The sequence below is a fragment of the Babylonia areolata genome, chromosome 12 (genome assembly GCF_041734735.1).
Source record: "Babylonia areolata isolate BAREFJ2019XMU chromosome 12, ASM4173473v1, whole genome shotgun sequence".
NCBI classification, from domain to species: Eukaryota; Metazoa; Mollusca; class Gastropoda; order Neogastropoda; family Buccinidae; genus Babylonia; species Babylonia areolata.
Window position 1 is genome coordinate 23,340,542 of NC_134887.1, and position 20,349 is coordinate 23,360,890.

The 20,349-nt window shown below is 41.4% G+C and overlaps 1 protein-coding gene across 5 annotated transcripts in view; it reads left to right on the forward strand.

Moving 5' to 3' along the window:
• Positions 1-20,349, forward strand: part of LOC143288459 (uncharacterized) — a 260,746-nt gene that overhangs the window by 180,265 nt on the left and 60,132 nt on the right. For all 5 annotated transcript variants that reach the window (XM_076596974.1, XM_076596975.1, XM_076596978.1 and 2 more), the window contains exons 6-7: positions 4,314-4,365; positions 13,562-14,321. In XM_076596974.1, the coding sequence (XP_076453089.1) occupies positions 4,314-4,365; positions 13,562-14,321 (812 nt within the window). The remainder of the gene's footprint in view (positions 1-4,313; positions 4,366-13,561; positions 14,322-20,349) is intronic.

Sequence of the window (20,349 nt, forward strand, 5' to 3'; positions counted from 1 at the left end):
GTGGTATGGGTGCTATGGAAACTGACATCTTTGACTGACACCCACCGGTAGCCCCCGCTTTCCCCAAATCCCACATTTTCTCTCACTTTAAGATAAAAGCAGGAGTAAAAATGGAGAGAAGAAATAAGAGATGGCATTAGGGAAGATATCATCACTGATGACACTGAAACTGACACCCATTTATTGCTTTTTGCAAGACAGACTATTGGCGAGTATTGCAGTGCAAATAAAATATGAAAGCAAGCAAACAAAATTATGTCTATATGTACAACTCAAAAGAGATGAATACCAAGACTTGACCCCAGACTTTCCTGATGGATGTTGGGAATAACATTGAAATGAAACAATATTTAAAAATAAAATATGATAGATAAAATAAGTAACAATGCTACAACCTCATGTTGGGAGCTTTGAAATAGGGCCAATGTAAGTTTTGATGTTTACTGTGATGCAACCCTTTCTGTTACATTTAATTTGAATGTTCTTTCATTTCATACTCGTGAAAACACTCGGAACACATAAAAAAAGAAAAGAAAAAAGAAGAAATTGAAATTTGAAAAGAGCATCCAAAGAAGGAAAACAAGGAAACCAGACAGACAAAAGGAGAAACACACACACACTCTCTCTCTCTCTCTCTCTCTCTCTCTCTCTCTTTAAAACAATCAATCCTGTATCCTCACATTCAACGTCTTCACTCCCGTCACCACCATCATGACTGTTATTGTCATCGTTCCCCCATCTCTCTTCTTTTTCTTTCTCATTTTTATCCAAGATTAGTGTTGAGAAAATGAAAAAAATCAACCTACGTGACAAAGGAAATGTTTTTGATAGAGATAAGGGGACTTGCCACATTTTCTCACACATTTAAGCTGAAATAAACTGTGGCAGGGGAACGACCACACTTTCTTGCAGTCCCACACTTTTTCATCAAATGAAAGAAAGTGTGTGGTTACTCCACACTTGTGCCAGCCAAAATCATGGGATTGTGAGAAGGCATTGGCTAACAACCCCAGTGGGCCGGACAGTGGGTGCAGACAGTGTCAGATGAGCCATGTTGAACAACATGATGTCCCTCAGAATCAACAGGCCTGCTCACCTCCCTTGTTCCTGGGAATTGTCTGCTCCATTTGCTGACCTGGCCAGGTGGCATCACATTTGGTTGCATGAATGCTGAAGAACACTTTGTGGAGAGCTGCAGGGGTTGGGGGGTTGGGAGGCACATTACCTGTTGATGGTTGGCCTGCCCCTCACTCAAAGAGTGATACCCCTGAAAAATTGTTGTCACTCTTGCAAGAAACATCCAACTGCTTCCTGGACATTCAAAACTGAATGACTCGAAATAAGTTACAATTGGACGCGGACAAAACTGAAGCAATGATCATAGGAACTAAACAAAAACTGTCTTCCATCACAATTGACACAATCAAACTTGGCAGTACATCCATCCCTCTTTCTGTCAGGAACCTCGGTGCTGTCCTTGACAATACACTGTCCATGCAAAAATTTATCAGTCAGACATGTCAGTCCTGCTACTGTCAACTGCGGCGTGTCAGTGCCATCCGGAAATATCTGTCCACTGACGCAACATCTAGACTTGTCGTTTCTCTCATTCTCTCTCGCCTTGACTACTGTAACTCTCTATTGTCTGGTTTGCCTGCTTCATCCATTCAATCCCTTCAGCGCATACAAAACTCTGCTGCCCGACTCATCCTCAGAAAGAAAAGATCTGAGCACATCACTCCTCTTTTGCAACATCTCCACTGGCTCCCTGTCTCACACCGAATAAAGTACAAGATCAGCACTCTATGTTGTAGATGTATTCACAAAACTGCCCCTTCCTATCTCTGCGGCTGCCTTCACCTCTACACTCCATCTCGCTCACTACGATCGGTTTCGGATCCACTCCGTTTACGCATACCCAGATTCAAACGCTCGACTGTTGGCCGCCGTTCTTTCTCTGTTTCTGGACCTTGCGATTGGAATGAACTTCTCTTTTGCTTCGTCAAGTCTCCACACTCGGCTCTTTCAAGTTTGGCCTTAAAACCCACCTCTTCCCAAAATAGCCTCCCTTGCCTGCCCTTCCTTGTCTTTAGTTTCTACAGTTTTAGAGTTATGCATGCATGCGAATGACTGGTGCGAAAGCGCTTTGATTTGTCTTTGCACAAGATTCAGCGCTATATAAATACCATTATTATTATTATTATTATTATTATTATTCTCCCTACTTAATAAACACATCTGTTCAAACAACAGTAAAGAGTAACTCCCTTTCCAAATAATTTAGTCAATGCAGCTTATGCTTCCAAATCGGCCAGCACACAGGTAAATAAAAGGTACATGGGAGCAAACCCAGACACTTTCCTCAAAAAAGGAAGTTCTGGACCTGCCCTTGATATGTGCACATAGCAGCAATGACAGCAGAAATATGTACATACAAATTAGCTTTTATTCAAAACTGGGTTAGCCTTTTAGTTTTGAAGTGGTACACAGAATATGCAGGCAATACCACAAATTAGCTTTTATTCAAAACTGGGTTAGCCTTTTAGTTTTGAAGTGGTACACAGAATATGCAGGCAATACCGGTATACCACAAATTAGCTTTTATTCAAAACTGGGTTAGCCTTTTAGTTTTGAAGTGGTACACAGAATATGCAGGCAATACCACAAATTAGCGTTTATTCAAAACTGGGTTAGCCTTTTAGTTTTGAAGTGGTACTCCGAACATGCAGGCAATACCAAACAAATAAATCATGTCTTGATTTGGAATAAAGAAAGAAATAACAGAAAAGGGGCAATGAGAGTTGTTCCAAGTTTCAAAATTATTGGCTGAAAATTTGAACACATTTATGTCTTTGTTCTGCTTCAGAGGAAACATTGTCACCCTAGCTGCATGTTAGCTGGAGGAGCTAGTGATGATGTTTAATGGGCTTTCTAGGAAACCATGAAGCAACAGGATCTGTGTATTGATTATGCTGTCTACCAAACTGTTCCTTTCTGTGCTTGAAGAGTTCGCTGCCAGGTCAAAGGTAGGGTCATTTAGATTATGATAACAATATCATGAAGTCCTGGCAATATGGACAGAACAGTGGTGGTTGTGGTGTTTTTCATGCACAGATAAAATATGTTGTTACACACATATGAAATTTGAGAAACTAAGTCCACCAGTTAGCCTGCAAAAGATTTTTGAGTGTGCAAGTCCTGTAACCCAAAATGTAATGATTTATGGTGATATTTGTAGATATATCTATATCACTATATTGAGTGTTTGAAAATTAAACTAAAGGCCTTCACAAGTTTACCAGTCCATGCTCCACATCCCTCCCCAGGCCAATCGCCACTGTCCTGTCGCCATTGTGGTTGTAAGGTTTGAAGTGTGGCACGGATTTGATGTGTTCTAACCAGGAGGGGGTGTGGCTGGTTTGTGTGCACTGCGTGGTTGTTGGTGGCTGGTCAGGCCTTGATGTATACCACGCTCTCTGCTTCTTAACCTAACCCCTCCCACTGATAACCAGGTGAAACGCACTGCCTGCCCCCACTGCCTCCCTCCCTCTTGTGTGTTTCCTGTGGCCCGGAATGGCAGGAGCCGGGCACACATTAATTCCCCGCCCTGCTTTCCACCGGTATGCAGGTGACGTCCAAGGGCTGTGTTCATAGCGCCATGTGCCAGCTCTAATGTGAACAAATACCTACCATTCACAGTCTGTGCCCAAATTGGTCCCCGTCAGCCCTGGCGGTGGACAGTGAACAGGCACGTGCAACCCAGAAAGAACACTGTGTCTGTGGCAGGAAGGCATAGTGTGCTGTTTAGTGTTTCCCTGACTTGGAAGGCCACCATGAGCAAAAAGCCTGTGGTGACCACTGATGTGTGTGCGTGTCCATCTACTACAGTATACAGGTCAGCGGTAAAGACCTATAGGCTGTTAGCTTAGGAGTGGCACCCCCACTGTCTGCTTTTTCTCTGCTCTTCATCTGGCCATGTGTAGATCTATGGCATTCATCCCCTGTCATCACTGTACTGTGTGGATGTGAGGAGGGAAGGTGGGATGGGAATGTGGGTCTCAATTTCCAGTGTTTGAATCAGTGCATGTGTGTTTAGAAAGAGGATGGCATTGGGTTGTGTGTGTAGGGGTGGGGTGTGGATGGCAAAGAGCGAGATATGGAGGGAGAAAATGATTATTACTTGATTGCAAAAAATAAGATCAGATGACAGTTTTCCAGTTCAGAAAAAAAGATGCCATGATGAATCATTATCACACAGTACTTTCACTTCAGTATAACAAATGGAATGATGAATATGTGTGCGTGTGTTGCAGGCTTCAGAATCTGGGTCGGACCTGTTCAGTGCTGTCAGCAGTTGTCAAAGCCGTGAGTATTCCTCTCTCTGGTTACCTCTCACTCATCTTCCTATGCTTTCCTCAAGTTGGTGTAAAATGTTCCCGGGCATTGACCCCAGGTGACATTGACCTAATGGCTATGTGACACCAGATATTATATTGTCCAAACCTTGTCTTGGTAGTCTGCTGATCTTATCAAAAAGTAAGGGAGGTAGTGTCCGGAGATACAGTTTGGGCTATCACAAGTATAACATTAAAGCAGGGCCTTGTTTCTTATTTTGTTGTTAATTGGGCAACTCGTAGAAAAAGGATGTGTGAGGTTTATTAATTAATATGTCTTGCTAACTTCTGTCCCATGAATTGTTTTATATGTACTAGATGAGTCAAAACTCCAGACACCCGTTGTTTAAACTTTGATCTTAGCTGGTGTAAATTTATGCTAAGATCTCAACATTTTTGCTGATGCATACATACAAATCACTTATTCTGAAATTTGAAAAGAAAATGTCTCGATGATATGCAAATCAATACACATTACATTTAGTGTATTTTTTGTCACTTCTGTCGTTATGACCTGGAGGCCTGACATGGTGACAATTAAAACTTTTTTTTTATATATACTTTGTCTGTCTTTGTCTCTGTCTCTGTCTCTTTCACACACACACACACACACACACACACACACACACACACACACACACACACAGAGTCCCCCTCCCCTTCACAGGCTGATGGCAGAATGTGAGGGGGTTACATTACTGCAGGGTCCTGACCAGGACAGATGGAGTGAAGTAGTTGGGCACAGCATGTCCCCTGCCACCAAAGTTCCAAATGGACACTGAAGTGTCTTTCTGTACAAAATTTCTCATCCCACTTAGCCCAGGAGAGGCTGGAGTGCTCTGCCACTTGCTGCTAATTACTTCAAGGTGCTGATGTATTAGGGCCCACAGTCCTCTTTTCAGCTTTGTAGCTGCTTTATGTTGCTGAGTAAACACCTCATATATTTAAAAGTGTTTTCTTTAGAATCATGACACAGACATTGCACATTGTGACAGACAGATGGGTTTAGAGTAGAGGTAACTTCTGCTTGAATGAAAATGAAAAATAATAACCATCCTTTTTCAACAAGTTACATTCCATTGCTGAGGGAGTAGACTTAAGACTTTTTTTTCATCTGCCCACGCATGTGTAATATCTTTGTAAATGCTTTATAGTTTGCTTCTTAAGCCGGTCCTCTTCTTGGTCAAAGTGAGTGCAGCTAAGCTAAACTCTGAAATTAGAGGTCAGACACAAAAATGCTCACATGGCACCATAGAAAGTAATTACAGGGTTGATCGAATTGGCATTTATGTCCACAGTTTTCATCAGACTTCACTTGGCACAATGACTGACCATGAAATAAGCATGAGAGGGTTATAAGCACTTTTGCCAGGCACTTTTTTTTAATTAAAAAAAATAATAATTAAATTAGAAAAAAAAACCCATCTGAACTGAAAGTGCCTAGTGTCAGTGAGACTGCCTGTAAGATCAGTTGATTTGAGTGGTCAGTTTTTTAAAGAGGTGGGAAAAAATTGGATGGATTTGATTAAAAATTTGCCTGCCTTTGTATGTGTGTGTGTGTGTGTGTGTAGGGGGTGGGTCAAGGGGCCTTGGACAAGCAGAGTAGAAGTGCTACAGTGGACAGGGTCCAGTAGCACAGACCGACCAAGTAGTGCTCAAGGCTGAAAGGGCCAGGGAACCCTCAGTCCAAAGACAAGGGGGTTGCATGTGGTGTAGGCCTCAGCCTGCCTTACTTGATGGTGTAAAGTGTGTGGGGAGTGGGTCCTCAGGTGGGGCCCACAGGAAATGACAACTAGGGAAAAGTGTAGTGTTTGGAAGCTGAAGTAAAGGGTCTATTGGCCCACACCACTAGGCCCTGAGAGGGGTGGTGGTGGCTGCTTCTAGTACTGGCATGTTTGGATTGCCCAGTGAATGTTGGAACCAGTCAGGCAACCCGGCAGGGGGGCCATTCTAACCCATCTTTTTCTCTTTTTATCTTCTTGCCACTTGCATAAATATAGAATGTACAAGTTTACACTAGTATGCTTCAGTTAATGACTTATGTGCTTATAGTTATACTCTTGTATTCATTTATCCCCCGCTCCCCCTCCACCCTCTGTCTCTCTCCCCACATTAGCACACACAAGCATACACACATTAATAAAGGAATGTGAGTGCACAAATTCAGTCTGTTCTGTTCATCACACAATGAACAGAAATACAGTACATTCACTAATTTAACCCATGAAGTAAATGATAGAAGAGAGCGGAGAAAGTAAAGCAGGGAGGGGGGCAGAGAAAATGGCATTTTGACCCAAAAGGTGAACAATACAAAAGAAATTTGAACCACAAGGTAAATAGTGGGAGAAAGTTTTCATGGTTAATTTTGACCTGTAAGGTAAATTGTATGAATATATAGGAGAAAAGTTGGTTATCAAGAGCAACTGGGAAATTAGTAAGGTGTTCACAGCAAATGCACAAAGTTTATCAACAAGAATGTACAAGAATATAGAAAAGTGTTTTCCATAAAGCCCACTCATGTACATGGCAATGGACAAACCAGTACTAAATGTTATAAGACTGAGATAAGAAAGAAAGAGAAAGAAATGTCATTTTATTACAAACCATAGCTATGAAGCACAGCACTCAAGTACTCTTTCTGTAAATGGTATTAATATGCAATACAATACTGCTGAACAAAGCTTCCCCCTGTCCCCTGGCCCCTACCATCAAGCTTAGTCATCCTCTCATTTTGAGGATGTTGGGAGACTGGTGTGGGAAGGGGTGTATGTACACAGAACATGGCATATCTGTTGTGGTGGAAGGTGGTGTGAGGTGTGGTTTTGAAACAGGACTCCATCCTGTTGATGGGTGGCATATGGTGAGGTGTTGGCAGGCAGACAAAGCAGCAGCCCTCAAGTCTTGCTTTTCAACTTGTCTGCACTCCCTCCTCTCCCATTCCTTCACCCTTTTGAAGGTGATGCCAGAAGCTGGAACATGTTCATGTAGTCTTTACCAGCATCACTGGCAAACACAGCCAGGCTTTTTGGCATTTTCCACAGTGTAGGAAAATTCTGTGCATTCCTCTCTATGTGTTGTGTTGCTGTGAGCAAGGGGGATCTGTTTGCTAATGACCTGTTGTCATAACTTGGGCAACTTGTCAGCTGAGGCATGTTTTTCACATCTGTGATTTAATTATGGTGAAGTTTTTTGTCATGCCAGTTAAAAAGTAAGGTGGGGACATTCGCTGATTTATTCCTTGAACTTTTTGTGATTGGCTTGTGTGTGCAAGCTGGAAAGTGCTGGGCAACACAGGCTTCAGGAGAAACATACTTTTTACATAGTGTGGGTTGGTTGGTGTGTGAAAAATGACTGCCTTTGATAGCCTGCAGCTTCTTCCTGCTTGTGTGGGCTGTTATCTGCCACATTGACTAATGTCAGTGAGTGGGCTTTACATAAAGAACCATGTTAACACCACCATTTAGACAGTCACATTAAGTTTTCTTTCATAGACAAGTTTTGGCATGGACAAGCATGTGTGCACATGTCTTGGCTATGTTTCTGTTTCCATAACCCACCACATGCAAATTCAGATTACATACAAGATCTTTGACATGCTTATTTTATCTTCTGTCTGTGTATGCACATGCAGAAGGTTAGAATATTAGGTCAGCAAATAAACAGACCTGTAAGATGGGAACCATGGACCTCACAGACCCAGGCAATGGGAATCTTTTCTTTTCTTTTTTAACTACTCTGCTGTCATGCTCACGAAATGAAGCATTGTAGCCCAATATCCCTATTGCATACCAAGGAAGTGGAAGAATTGCCGAGGTTACACTGTCTTTTCAGAAAACTTTTTTTTTTTCTTGGTTTTCCTCAGTCCATGCAGTTTATTTCTTCCCATTCAGTTCATCTCTTCCCATTCAGTTCATCGTTGCTGTAAAGTGACGAAAGTCGCAGGTATCTCAAGGGTTTGATTTCCATTTTCATTGATACTAATCATAAAAGAAACAAGAGAGGCAAGGCCCTCATGACTCACTTGTGATACACACTTTATCGAGTGAAAAAAAAAAGAATTTGAAATGTGTTTTGTATTTGATAATATAAAGCTTCGAAAGGGGGTGAGGGGAGGGATGTTAGCAGATTTGAACCAAGCACCTTCGGTTTGAGAGTAAGTAGACTTACTCACAGTGCTAAAGTGAGCCTAGTATGGTCCAGAAATGAATATTTTAACGTTCTTTTGATGTGTATTTTTAGCATATTAAACCAGTTACGGTATTTAAGATGATAATGCTGTTTTAGTCTTACTTTGGAATATCTTGATTATTTAAGAAATTCTTTAAAGTCTGCGGTAAAGGAGATATTGCCATCACCTGAGGCACACCGCACCATGTAGACTTTTTCTCCAGATTTTGGTGTTTGACAAGCTTACAGAAACTAAACCCAGTGGCCCATTCAGTTTCCCTTTAATGTTCATTCTAGTTAATTCAGTATCCACTTTTGCAGTTAATATGTCGATGGTGTAGTTAGTGTCACTGTGTGTGTTTGTTCAGAATATGTTTTTTTTAATTGTGAACAAGAAAATGAGGTCAGGCCATCTTCAAACCCAAACCCAAATTTTGATCTTTGTGATCTGGATCCTCAGCAGAATAAACCGTTCATAATCCAGAAATACAGCTTAATCCAGAAGACTTACAACTTATTATTGATATGACTGTGAAGATTTTCTCCCCACTATGTTAATTCCAAATTTGGTATTGGCAGACAAAGTATTTCCAGTGAAAATGACTTTGTTAAAGTTTACCACAGACATCACACACACACACATTCACGCACACAAACACAGGGTTATTTTTTTACATAGACTCACATTATTTACACAAGTAAATCAAAAATTAAGTTGAATATTATATAATTGTAATAATGACAGCCCAAATAATGTTATGGCTGATAAGAGAAGAGGAGGTGTGTGAAGTTTTTACAGATAACAGGCTGATTGTGCAGTACTGTCAGAAAGGAACAAGGGAGGTAAAACAAGCCTGTAATGGCACGACTTCACAAGCTACAAGCATGCCCACCCCACCCCCTCACCCCCACCCCCAGTATTCACTGGAGAAATTTGAAACATTACATTCAGCAGGGAGAGTAGAGGGGAAGACAGGAGTGAGATGCGGGTCTCAAGCAGCAAGAAATTGACAGTCTGACGCTTGGTCACCTCCCATGCTGCAACCTCTGGTTGCCATAGCAATTGTGAAGAGTTTTTGTAGGGAGAGTTCAGACTTTAATGCCCCAGGAATGAGATAAGAGGGGCCAAAGAGAGGAGAGAAAATTGAACTAGCTCACAAGGATGTGGGAAAAGGGGGAAAAATCGACCCTGTGTGCATAGAAAAGAGAAGGGGATTTTTTTTCCTCCCCAGCATACTGATGGAGGAGAGGAAATTACTTTGTAAGCCATGGTGGTGCTCCCCCACCCCACCTCTCTCTCTCTTGCTCGCTCGCTTGCACTCTCTCTCTCTCTCTCTCTCTCTCTCTCTCTCTTTGTCTCTCAATCTCCCTTCCACTTCATTGCCTTTCCTTTTGGTTTCTCCTTTTCACCCTTCAACACTGGCTAATTCTGAGGAGTTTTGATACCAAACAAAGTGTTTTGTCTTTCATTGGCATGGAAGGAGATAGGCTTCCCACCACCACATCCTCTCTCTCTCTCTCTCTCTCTCTCTCTCTCAGACTCACACAACAAACACATCCATGTATGACCATGTGTGCTTACACATATATGCACATACACTCTCTCTCTCTCTCTCTCTCTCTCTCTCTCTCTCTCTCTCTCTCTCTCTCACACACACACACACACACACACACATTTTTTTAATTCTGTTTTTCTCCTTGCACCCTTTCCTGTGATGGGGGGAAAACTGTGCTGTTGAAGAGATAATACGAGCAAGGGTGCTGCAGAAGTTTGTCCTGAGATGAAGGGAAGTGTTGTTGGATTACTTTACAGCTCTTCTGCACAACTCATCAAGGTTTGCTGCTCAAGAACAGGGGGCATTAAAAACAACAACAGAAAACCCACTGATGAAATCAAAGTTGAAAGATTGCTCCAGAGAGATTATTTCTTGTTTTCCTTGTGTCATTTTTGCTGCCTAAAGGGTGTAATTTTCCTGGATTTCATTCAGAGAAAGCCTGTGCTTGTTTTGAGGAGGAAGGGAAAAACATTGAATGATGCACATGAAAGATAAGGAGGAATGGGGAAGGGCGAAGGGTGCTGTAGAAACGTGATGTTAAGCCCTAAAAATGTTTTACCAGATCTTGTAATGCAAGGATAGACCATAAACACTGGTGATATTCATCCTTGTCAGGTTGATAAGGAATAGTCCAACATACAGTAGTAACTGATTTAGTTCTCAATTTACTCATTACAGCTGAATATGTGTATAAGAAATGAGAAACATTAAAACTATTCCTGAAGGGGTCACTGGATGATAGCCATGTTTTGAGATGTGGGTTGTTACTTGTATTGTGTAAAAATGTGAACCCACTGTTGGGTCTGATGCTGACCAGTTTGTGAACATCAGTGTCTGAGGAGGAAAAACAATACACATGCAGTACTGTTTCATCTGTTCCGTGTTCCTGCCCAGATGAATATGAATGTCTTTATTCAAAACTGTGTTGAAAAAAAAAAGTCCCAGATTGAGCCATAACTGTCAACAAGAACATGCAAATTGTACTGTTTGTTACTTCGTCCTTGACTGAAGAAAAAATATGAAAAGGTTTTGTTGGAAGATGTGAATATTCTGGAGCTATGGTTTTCTGTTTGTCGATCCAGTTCCAATCATGTTAGCAAACACTTCTGAGAAACAGATACGAAAGTGAAAGCTTATTCTTTGACAGTTTTTTTTGTTTGTTTGTTGTTTTTTTGTTTGTTTGTTGTTGTTTTTGTTTTGTTTTGTTTGTATTTTTGTGGCAGATATTCTGCATGTTAATTGTTGAAAAGTATTTACTTTTGCTTTGTGAAGGGTATGAATGGAACAGTCCTATAAGATCCAAAAAAGAACACCCCCCACCTCCCCCTCCAGAACTGGAGTCCAAGTCAGATGTCAAGCCCCCTGTGCTGAAATTGAATAGTACAGGCAGTCTTCTGTTCCTGGTGTGATATCAACACATAATACATTGATGAGGTCAAACTTGCAGCATCCTTCATGTGTGTACTAAAACTTATAAAACACAATGAGTGCTGGTGATTGGTTAGTGAGTAAAATAAATAGCTTTTGTTGACTGCATCTTGCACAGTGGAGGATCATTTTGATTGGAGTGTTGTTTACATTGATTTCAGCATTGGAATAGGGGAGCTCATCACTTAATATTTCATTTGTGCATTTAAGTGTTGAGCCGATTGATCATTTCTCAGGATAGGGTTAAATAAAATGTTACAGAATTGAAGTAATAACTTTCTGACTTGTTGGTGGTTTTAAAAATTGTATATACACTTTTCATCGAACGTTGATTAATTGCAGGTGGCAAACTTGGAATCTGTATGGAACAAGTGAAACTGAAAGGTTTAGTCTTCATACAAAACTTTCCATTAATTTAGTCTTCATACAAAACTTTCCATTAATCATGATTAGAAACCTTATCTGTTGTAAGACATTGCTTGACACCTCAGGAGTATTACAACAAAATTCATGGATTCTATATCTGATTTGTTTGTTGATCATTTAAGGTATAAAAAACATTCAGGGAATCTGATTTATTGTGTCCATTATGTAAGATATCAGAAGATGATGAAGTACATTTTTTACTCACTTGTGTAAAAAAAAAAAGTGAGTCTTTGTTATGACCTGGTGTTCAGTTGTCTGTGTGTCCGTGTGTGTGTGTGTGTGTCAGTGGTAAATGTTAACAAAATTCATTTTCTTTGGAAATACTTTGTCTGCCAATACCAAATTTGGATTAAACATAGTCAGGGGGGAAAAATCTTCAGTCATACCAATAATAAAGTCTTACAGATTAAGCCATATTTATTGATCATTAATGGTTATTTCATTGAAGCTAGGGATAATAATAAAAAAAATACAAAAAAACCCCATAATCTGGCTGTTTCCAGTTTCGGCAACCAGTGTTTGGTTAGAAGACGGCATGACACCGTTTCTCTTGTTCACAATTAAAAGAAAAGAAAAATACAAATTTTGGACAGAACGCGTAAAATGACACAAACCATACCATCGACATGTTTATTGCATATCAATATTCTAAAGTGGATACAGAATTAACTGGAATGAACATAAAAGAAAAATTGAATTGTTTCTTTCATTTTCAGTCAGCCCGTTGTAGACTGGTTTGTGCAGATCTGGAGGAAAACAGCTCCGGTGTGCCTGAGGCAATGGCAAGGTCTCCTTTAACACGCTGAATTCAGAGAATTTCTCAAATAATCAAAATTTCTTTTTAAAAACATGATTTAAACTGTGTTATCACCTCAAATAAATCATACTTATCATGCTAAAACATAGCTTTGAATATTAATTTGGTCAAATGAAGTCAGATGCGCTATAGCACTGTGACTAAGTGTACTTGCTTCCAAACCAGATATGCATGGTTCTATCCCACTAGCCTGCTTCCACACACACACACACCCGAGCTTATTAATATTTAACACAGAACACATTTTAACTATGTTTGTTTAATCTCTTTTTTGGTTTGTTGTTGTAATGATTCCTTCTCTGGATAAAGCATGTATCACAAGTGAGTATTGAAGGCCTTGCCTCTCATGTGTCCTTTGTTGTGAAGCACTGAGTAACATCAAAGTCTCATCTGACCTAAATACTGTAAACAGCCCTGTGTTGGCTTTATTATTGTCAAGTACTGATGTTACTATTGTATATAACTTATCTCTGTGCATGTAGAAGGCTGTTAAGTTAACAGAAATAGCTATGTTATAAACTGTTCAATTAATTCAAATTAATGCATTCTTTTTGTTTTCTGCACTTTTCAGTTTAATTATTATGTGTTCTTGGCACTTTGTGCTATATGCATTACTAACTGTTCACATGCCCCTTTATTAGGGGTCTTTAATGAATAAATCATCCATATCTCTTTCTCTGACTCATGCATGCACGCACGCACACACCCCCCACCCCCACCCCCCACCCCCACCCCTTTTGAGAGAGTGAAGGTAATGGTGGTGGATGTTTCAGGTCTGGTCAACCATGTACGGCCAGTGGTGGCGGTGAGTCCTCCCAGCACAACGGCAACAGTCACGCTGTGTAATGGAGTGGTGCCCACAGTGACTGTCAACCCCACCACCACCACCATCCCAGCCACACCCATCGCCACAGTCACTGCCAACACTGTCACCACCATCACTTCCACCACCAATATCCCCACGCCCATCACTCCTTCCATTGTCACCACCATTGCATCAGCAGCATCATCATCCACACTTCCTTCCACTCTTCCACCTTCATCAGCGCTTCCACCCTCAGCTCTTCCACCATCTGCTGCTCAGAAGAACATACCAACAGCAGCAGCCACCCCCATCCGACGCCCCACACCAGGATCTCCCCTGACTCACAAACCTGTGCCGGCACCCCCTGTGTCCAGTGTCAGCAGCCTCCACAACAAACCCTGCCCCCCCTCTGCCCCTTCCCTGTCCTTAGTCAGTCACGACCGTGGCCGACCTCTGACCCACGTCCCCCGCCCTCCCCATCGTGAGGACCATCACATTCAACACCATTCCTCCAGCAGAGAACGGGAAAGAGAGCGGGAAAGAGAGCGTGAGCAACGTGAGAGGGAAAGAGAACGTGAGAGGGAGAGAGAGCGGGAAAGAGAGAGGGAGACCTCATCTGTTCATTCCTCTCACTCAGCTCATTCAGCTCACTCGGCTCACTCAGCACACCACCCAGGACCCAGCTACCCTGCTGCCAATCTTGCCTTCTCCAAACCCCTGTGGCCAAGGTCTGTCAGCCCTCCTTTCTTTGCTTAGCTTTCCCCTCTCTGTCATGCTGCCAGCATTGTCACTACATGGTGATTACAGCCCACCATCTGTCATCCAGACACTATCCCCTGTTCTGTTCCCATTGCCATTGATTAGGAATTAAGTAGTCTTTACTAATGATGCTGTCCCACTCAGCTGTCCTTCAGGTATTTCTTTCTTCCTTTTTTTTCCTTACTTATTTTTAGATGACTGTATAAAATAAATAAATAAATAAATAAATAAAAATTAAAAATTGAAAAAAAGCAACAAACATGTGATGTTCTAATTGTATGTCTTCAGCACTGGGCTGTGAATTTCAGGAATGTCCAGAGTAATGATACATTTTATCAGTTATGCTGAATTTTTGTGTTTTTTAAAGTATTTTAATAACTGCAATTGTAAACACATACAAGAATCAGGATCAGTTTTAATGTCAGTTAAACAATGACAAAGTTTATAAGACACGCATACACTGATACAGTCACACAGCACACAAAAAAGTAAGTTAACAATAAATGAAATATAGAACAAGAAATTTGAATAGTTATTTGTGCTGTGCCATTTTTTGCAGCAGTTATAGTCTTCCAGTATCAGCTTACTGGGTTTGATAATATTTGTAAGGTATTTTTGCTGAATTTTGTGTGTGAATTATTCTTTGATTTCTTATATAGTTAGCAGTCATCAAAATAAATTATATTTATCATCAGTTGTTTGACATTTTAGGCATAGGATCACTTCTTTTTGGGATATCAAAATATTTACCCTTTTCTGCTGTGACAGGATATCCTTAATTTTCACAGTGACTGGTTTGTTTGTTTTTTATTATTATAATTAAGATATCCTTCAAGTAAACAAGGTCTGGTTCTGTATTCATGAGTTATTTTATTATGAAATAGTAATTTTTGTTTCAGACTTGTTTCTCTTCCAATATAGAACATATATTTGTATTTTAGTTTATTGATGATAATTTGACTAAGTCTGTGAATATTAAATATGGACTTATTATTCTAATTCTGTTTTAAATTTTTTTTTTCTTAATCCAGCTTGTACCTTTGCAAGTATTTTTTTTTTAAATTCTAGATAATTATTCAATCTGCTGTTGAAGGCTAAGATAGCAAAGTAGATTACTTAAAAGAGCTATTGATATTTATTCCTCAATAGATATTTGGGTCTGATTTGCCCCCCTCTTTATGAATTAGTATATTAAATTCCATTTTTCGATAAATCTGGATAACGTCCAGTTTTCAGACCATTATTAAACAAGGTTTTGATTGTGGGAAGTAAGTCGGGTATGGTGAGACAGCTTTGATTATCTCATTTCTGATCCCATCTATGCCCAGTGATTTTTTGTTTTTCAGTTTTTGGCAAGCTTTTATTATTTCAGTGCACCTGGTGGGTAAAGAGTGGAGATTTTTCCGATCTCCCAGGTCAACATATGTGCAGACCTGCTAGTGCCTGAACCCCCTTCGTGTGTATGCGCATGCACAAGATCAAATACGCACGTTAAAGATCCTGTAATCCATGTCAGCGTTCGGTGGGTTATGGAAACGAGAATATACCCAGCATGCACACCCCCGAAAACGGAGTATGGCTGCCTACATGGCGGGGTAAATAAAAAAACAAACGGTCATACACGTAAAATGTTACATGTCTGTCTGAGTGTGTATGTGTGTGCGTCTGAAATCTGATTGAATGACACAGGAAACGAATGATGAGCGCCCAGTGGCAGCCGTCAGTCGGCTCTACCCAGGTAGGCAGCCTGTGGTGCAAATGTCCTCGTGTATGTAAAGCGCTTAGAGCTTGGTCTCTGACCGAGGATAGGCGCTATAGAAGTATCCACATCAATCAATCAATCAATCAATTTCTGTGTAAACAAAGTGAGTCTATGTTTTAACCCGGTGTTTGGTTGTCTGTGTGTGTGTCTGTGTGTCCGTGGTAAACTTTAACATTGCCATTTTCTCTGCAAATACTTTGTCAGTTGACACCAAATTTGGCATAAAAATAGGAAAAATTCAGTTCTTTCCAGTCTGTTTGTTTAAAAACAATATTGCACCTCTGGGATGGGCACAAAAAAATATAAGAAGCCAAATTATATGCAAACTGAACTTACTGTTATATTTATATTTTTTTTAATTCTCTAAACTTGACACTTTGATCTGATATTCTGACACAACAAGAGCAGTCATTTTTTTCATTTTTTGTTCAAACAGGAACTTCTTTTGCTAAGCATGGAAGTTATATTTATTTTTCATGTCTTTGGTGCAGATAGTAAAAAAGGGAAATTAATCTGTAATTAATGCTAGAGGGCTTAATTTGTTTTAAACTGATCTTTCTCATCTTAAACATTACATTTTGAAATTATACTCAATACATAAAAAGCGTGTGTGTTTTACTCTCAGTGTACAGGGCTTTCACTATGTTCATTCACCCAAATGGTCCTTTTCGGAAAATACTAAAATCAATACAATGAGTGGACTTTATAGATCTATTGGCTGAGCCCTGAAGGTCATGGGCAAACATCAATTGCGTACACATATTTATACATATTCAAAGCGCGTGCTCATACTCTTGGCGAATGCAAATGACGCCATTTTGTTTCAAGTTGTTGACCTGCCTGTTCAATCCTATATTCAATGGACAATACACGATAACATGTGATGGAAGTTGGAGAAAGAAACCGTTAAATATTTATTCAGAGAAAGATTTGTGACCGCCTCGTCACTTACTGGATTATGCCCCAAACTGCCATAAAAATATCCATAGAATCAGTTGGAATTCACAGTTTAAAATAATAAACCATGAGAGTTAATACCCTTGAATTGATGAAATGTAAAAATTTCCGGTCTTGACTTCAGTTCTCTCTTCATACAACGTTTAGAAGTACTTGTACTTCATGGCTTTACATGTTATTAGTTTAACAAAATACTCAATTTTCATATCAACTTTAAAACTATAAAACTAGAATGAACATAAAAGAGAAATTGAATCAACCGTGTCAACCGGGTGTAACTAAACTTGTACATCTATCTAGATCCAGAGAAAACGGCAAAATGTTGCAGTGTGATTGTGGTGATAGCCACATCTCCTTTGCCGCAGACTTAAAAAGAATTTTTAATTACCCTTAAAGATTTGTTGAATGCCCAAGATGCACCAGAATAATATGATTTAAACAGTGTTCTCACTGTGAATACCGCAATCGATTTATCGCCCTGTAAAAAAGCATGTTTAAATGTTATATTTTCAAATGTCAGCTAAGGAGCCATGACAGTGTAATGGGTAAGACAGTTTCTTCTCACCCGAACACGCGGGGTTCGAATCTGCCGTTAGGACTTTTTTTCTTCTTTTTTCTTTTTCTTTTAACCCGAGGCTTTATAATAACAAATACAGAACACATTTTAACGATTAGATTTTTTTTTAAAGTGTATCACAAGTGAGTCTTGAAGGCCTTGCCTCTCTTGTTTGAATTAGTGTTATTACAATCCACGTTGTTAAAATGTTTTTTCATTTTTTTCACCATTGGATGTGGGTTTCCCTCATCTGTCCCAGTTTTATTTCCATTAAGTTTATTAAGTTGGTGATCCATCTTTTTAACTAACTGAGATTGTGTGTTTTGTTGTGTTTCATTTTTCATCTGTTTCAGTTTTTTCCGTGATGTATTTGAATCATATGCTAGGTCTTTGTCAGGTCATTAGATCTGCTACTGGTAACCTGTAATCCAGTACAACCTGTTCAGGGTCGGGTTGCCGGCGACTAAACCGGCACTCCCACTGCTCCCTTCCGGGACTGGTGAGGCGGGTGGCTAGACACCCTTATGGAGATCCATAAAAGGGCGTCGGCTCAGGAGAGCCACCGACGGCCATCTAGCTCCACCGTGCTGTGTGCATGCCACACGCAGTTGGCCCCCGGGGTGTGTCTACCCATGCGTGCGAAGTCTGGATCCGGCAGAATCTGTGGAAGAAACCTATCGGTTCAACGGAGAGGAAGGCGGTTACAGCAACGCACTGTGGAGTGCAGAGAGCAAGATGAGACACCGAAAGGATATCTTGGTCATCCACTGCATCCGTGCTCATCCTCCAGTCGTCTCGACTTAGTCTTGCCACTGGAAATTGGTGGACCCGGACGAGAGAGTGAGGTCGACGTTGCGCAACTCCTCTTCACTTTAAACAAACTCATCGCGCAAGTCATCAGTCATCCAAAATGACCTTTCATCCTTCATCATTTCATCACCCCCAAGTCCTGTGGCGACAGGCGAGCGACGAAACGACAGGTGTGGGTACACTGGCAGTCGCAGCCGCAGACCTGCACGCAGGCGGCTCTCAGGCCATAGGGTCGTTCTTCGTCGACAGGAGCAGCGATGGAGCTCGGCAGCCGTCTGAGCGTCTGAGCAGCCCTCTTTAGGAATGCACTGCTCACCTCCCTGGCATGAGGAAGGGGCTAGAAAAGGTGCCCTAAAAATTGCCTGCTCCATATCACCCTGGCCAGCATACCGCGGCTGGCGGGGACCCTACATCAGCGGTCGAAACAAAAAGAAAGAAAAGAAAAAACAAGGATTGTTCCTCTCACCATTGGTGCTTGGAACATTAGGACTCTCCTGGACAGAGATAACGCGGACAGACCCCAAAGGAGAACGGCACTAGTTGCATCCGAACTCGCCAGATACAACATTGACATCGCAGCCTTGAGTGAGACTCGGCTTGCAGGCGAAGGCGAGCTCTGTGAACGGGGATCTGGTTACACCTTCTTCTGGAGTGGACGAGGAAGCGAAGATCGACGTGAGGCTGGCGTTGATTTTGCAGTAAAAACAGCACTTGTCAGCAAGCTAGCTGGAATCCCAAAGGGAGTCAACGATAGGCTTATGACCATGAAACTCCCACTGGCATCTGGCCAGAAGCACCTCACCATTGTCAGTGCCTACGCCCCAACCATGACCAACCCGGATGAAGTGAAGGCGAAGTTCTACGAGGACCTTCACTCTGTCATTGCTGCTATCCCTAAAGCAGACAAGCTCATCATTCTTGGGGACTTCAATGCTAGAGTTGGCTCTGACTACATCTCCTGGGATGGAGTGATTGGAAAGCACGGTGTGGGCCACTGCAACCCAAATGGATTGCTTTTGCTTCAGACTTGTGCAGAGCACGAACTGCTGATAACCAACACAGTTTTCTGCCTCCCTACCCGTAACAGGACGTCATGGATGCACCCACGCTCAAAGCATTGGCATCTTATCGATTACGTCATCGTCAGGAAGAGGGATAGGCAAGATGTACGTGTAACAAAGACCATGTGCGGCGCCGAGTGTTGGACAGACCATCGCCTTGTAGTCTCGAAGCTGAATATTCGAATCCAGCCCAAGAGACACCCCCAAGGCAGAAGGCTCCAAAACGGCTCAACATCGCTAAGCTGAAAAACATCACCATCAAACAGTCCTTTGTGGAGCTGCTGGAAGATCGTCTGGAATCCGCCTCTCTGGACAACCAGAATGTGGAGTCTGACTGGAGGACCATGCGTGAGCTGATCTATAGTACAGCTTCAGAGACCCTGGGACCCATGACCAGAAAGCACAAAGACTGGTTTGATGAAAACTGTGATGAAATCAAGCAGCTTCTGGATGAGAAACACCGTCTGCATCAAGGCTACCTGAGCAACCCAAAGTCCACATCAAAAAATGATGCGTACGATGCCATCCGCAGGACTGTTCAGCAAAAGTTACGCCAGATGCAGGATAAGTGGCTGAGTGACAAAGCTGATGAGATCCAGGGATATGCTGACAGGCACGATATGAAGAGGTTCTATGATGCCTTCAAAGAAGTCTACGGCCCCACATTCTCAGGATCATCCCCCCTCCTCAGTGCAGATGGGAATACCTTGATCACCGAGAAGGAGAAAATTCTTGAACGCTGGGCTGAGCACTTCAACAGTGTCTTAAATCGCCCTTCCTCCATAAATGATGAAGCCATAGACCGTCTCCCACAAGTCCCCATCAACGAAGCACTTGACGATCCGCCAACA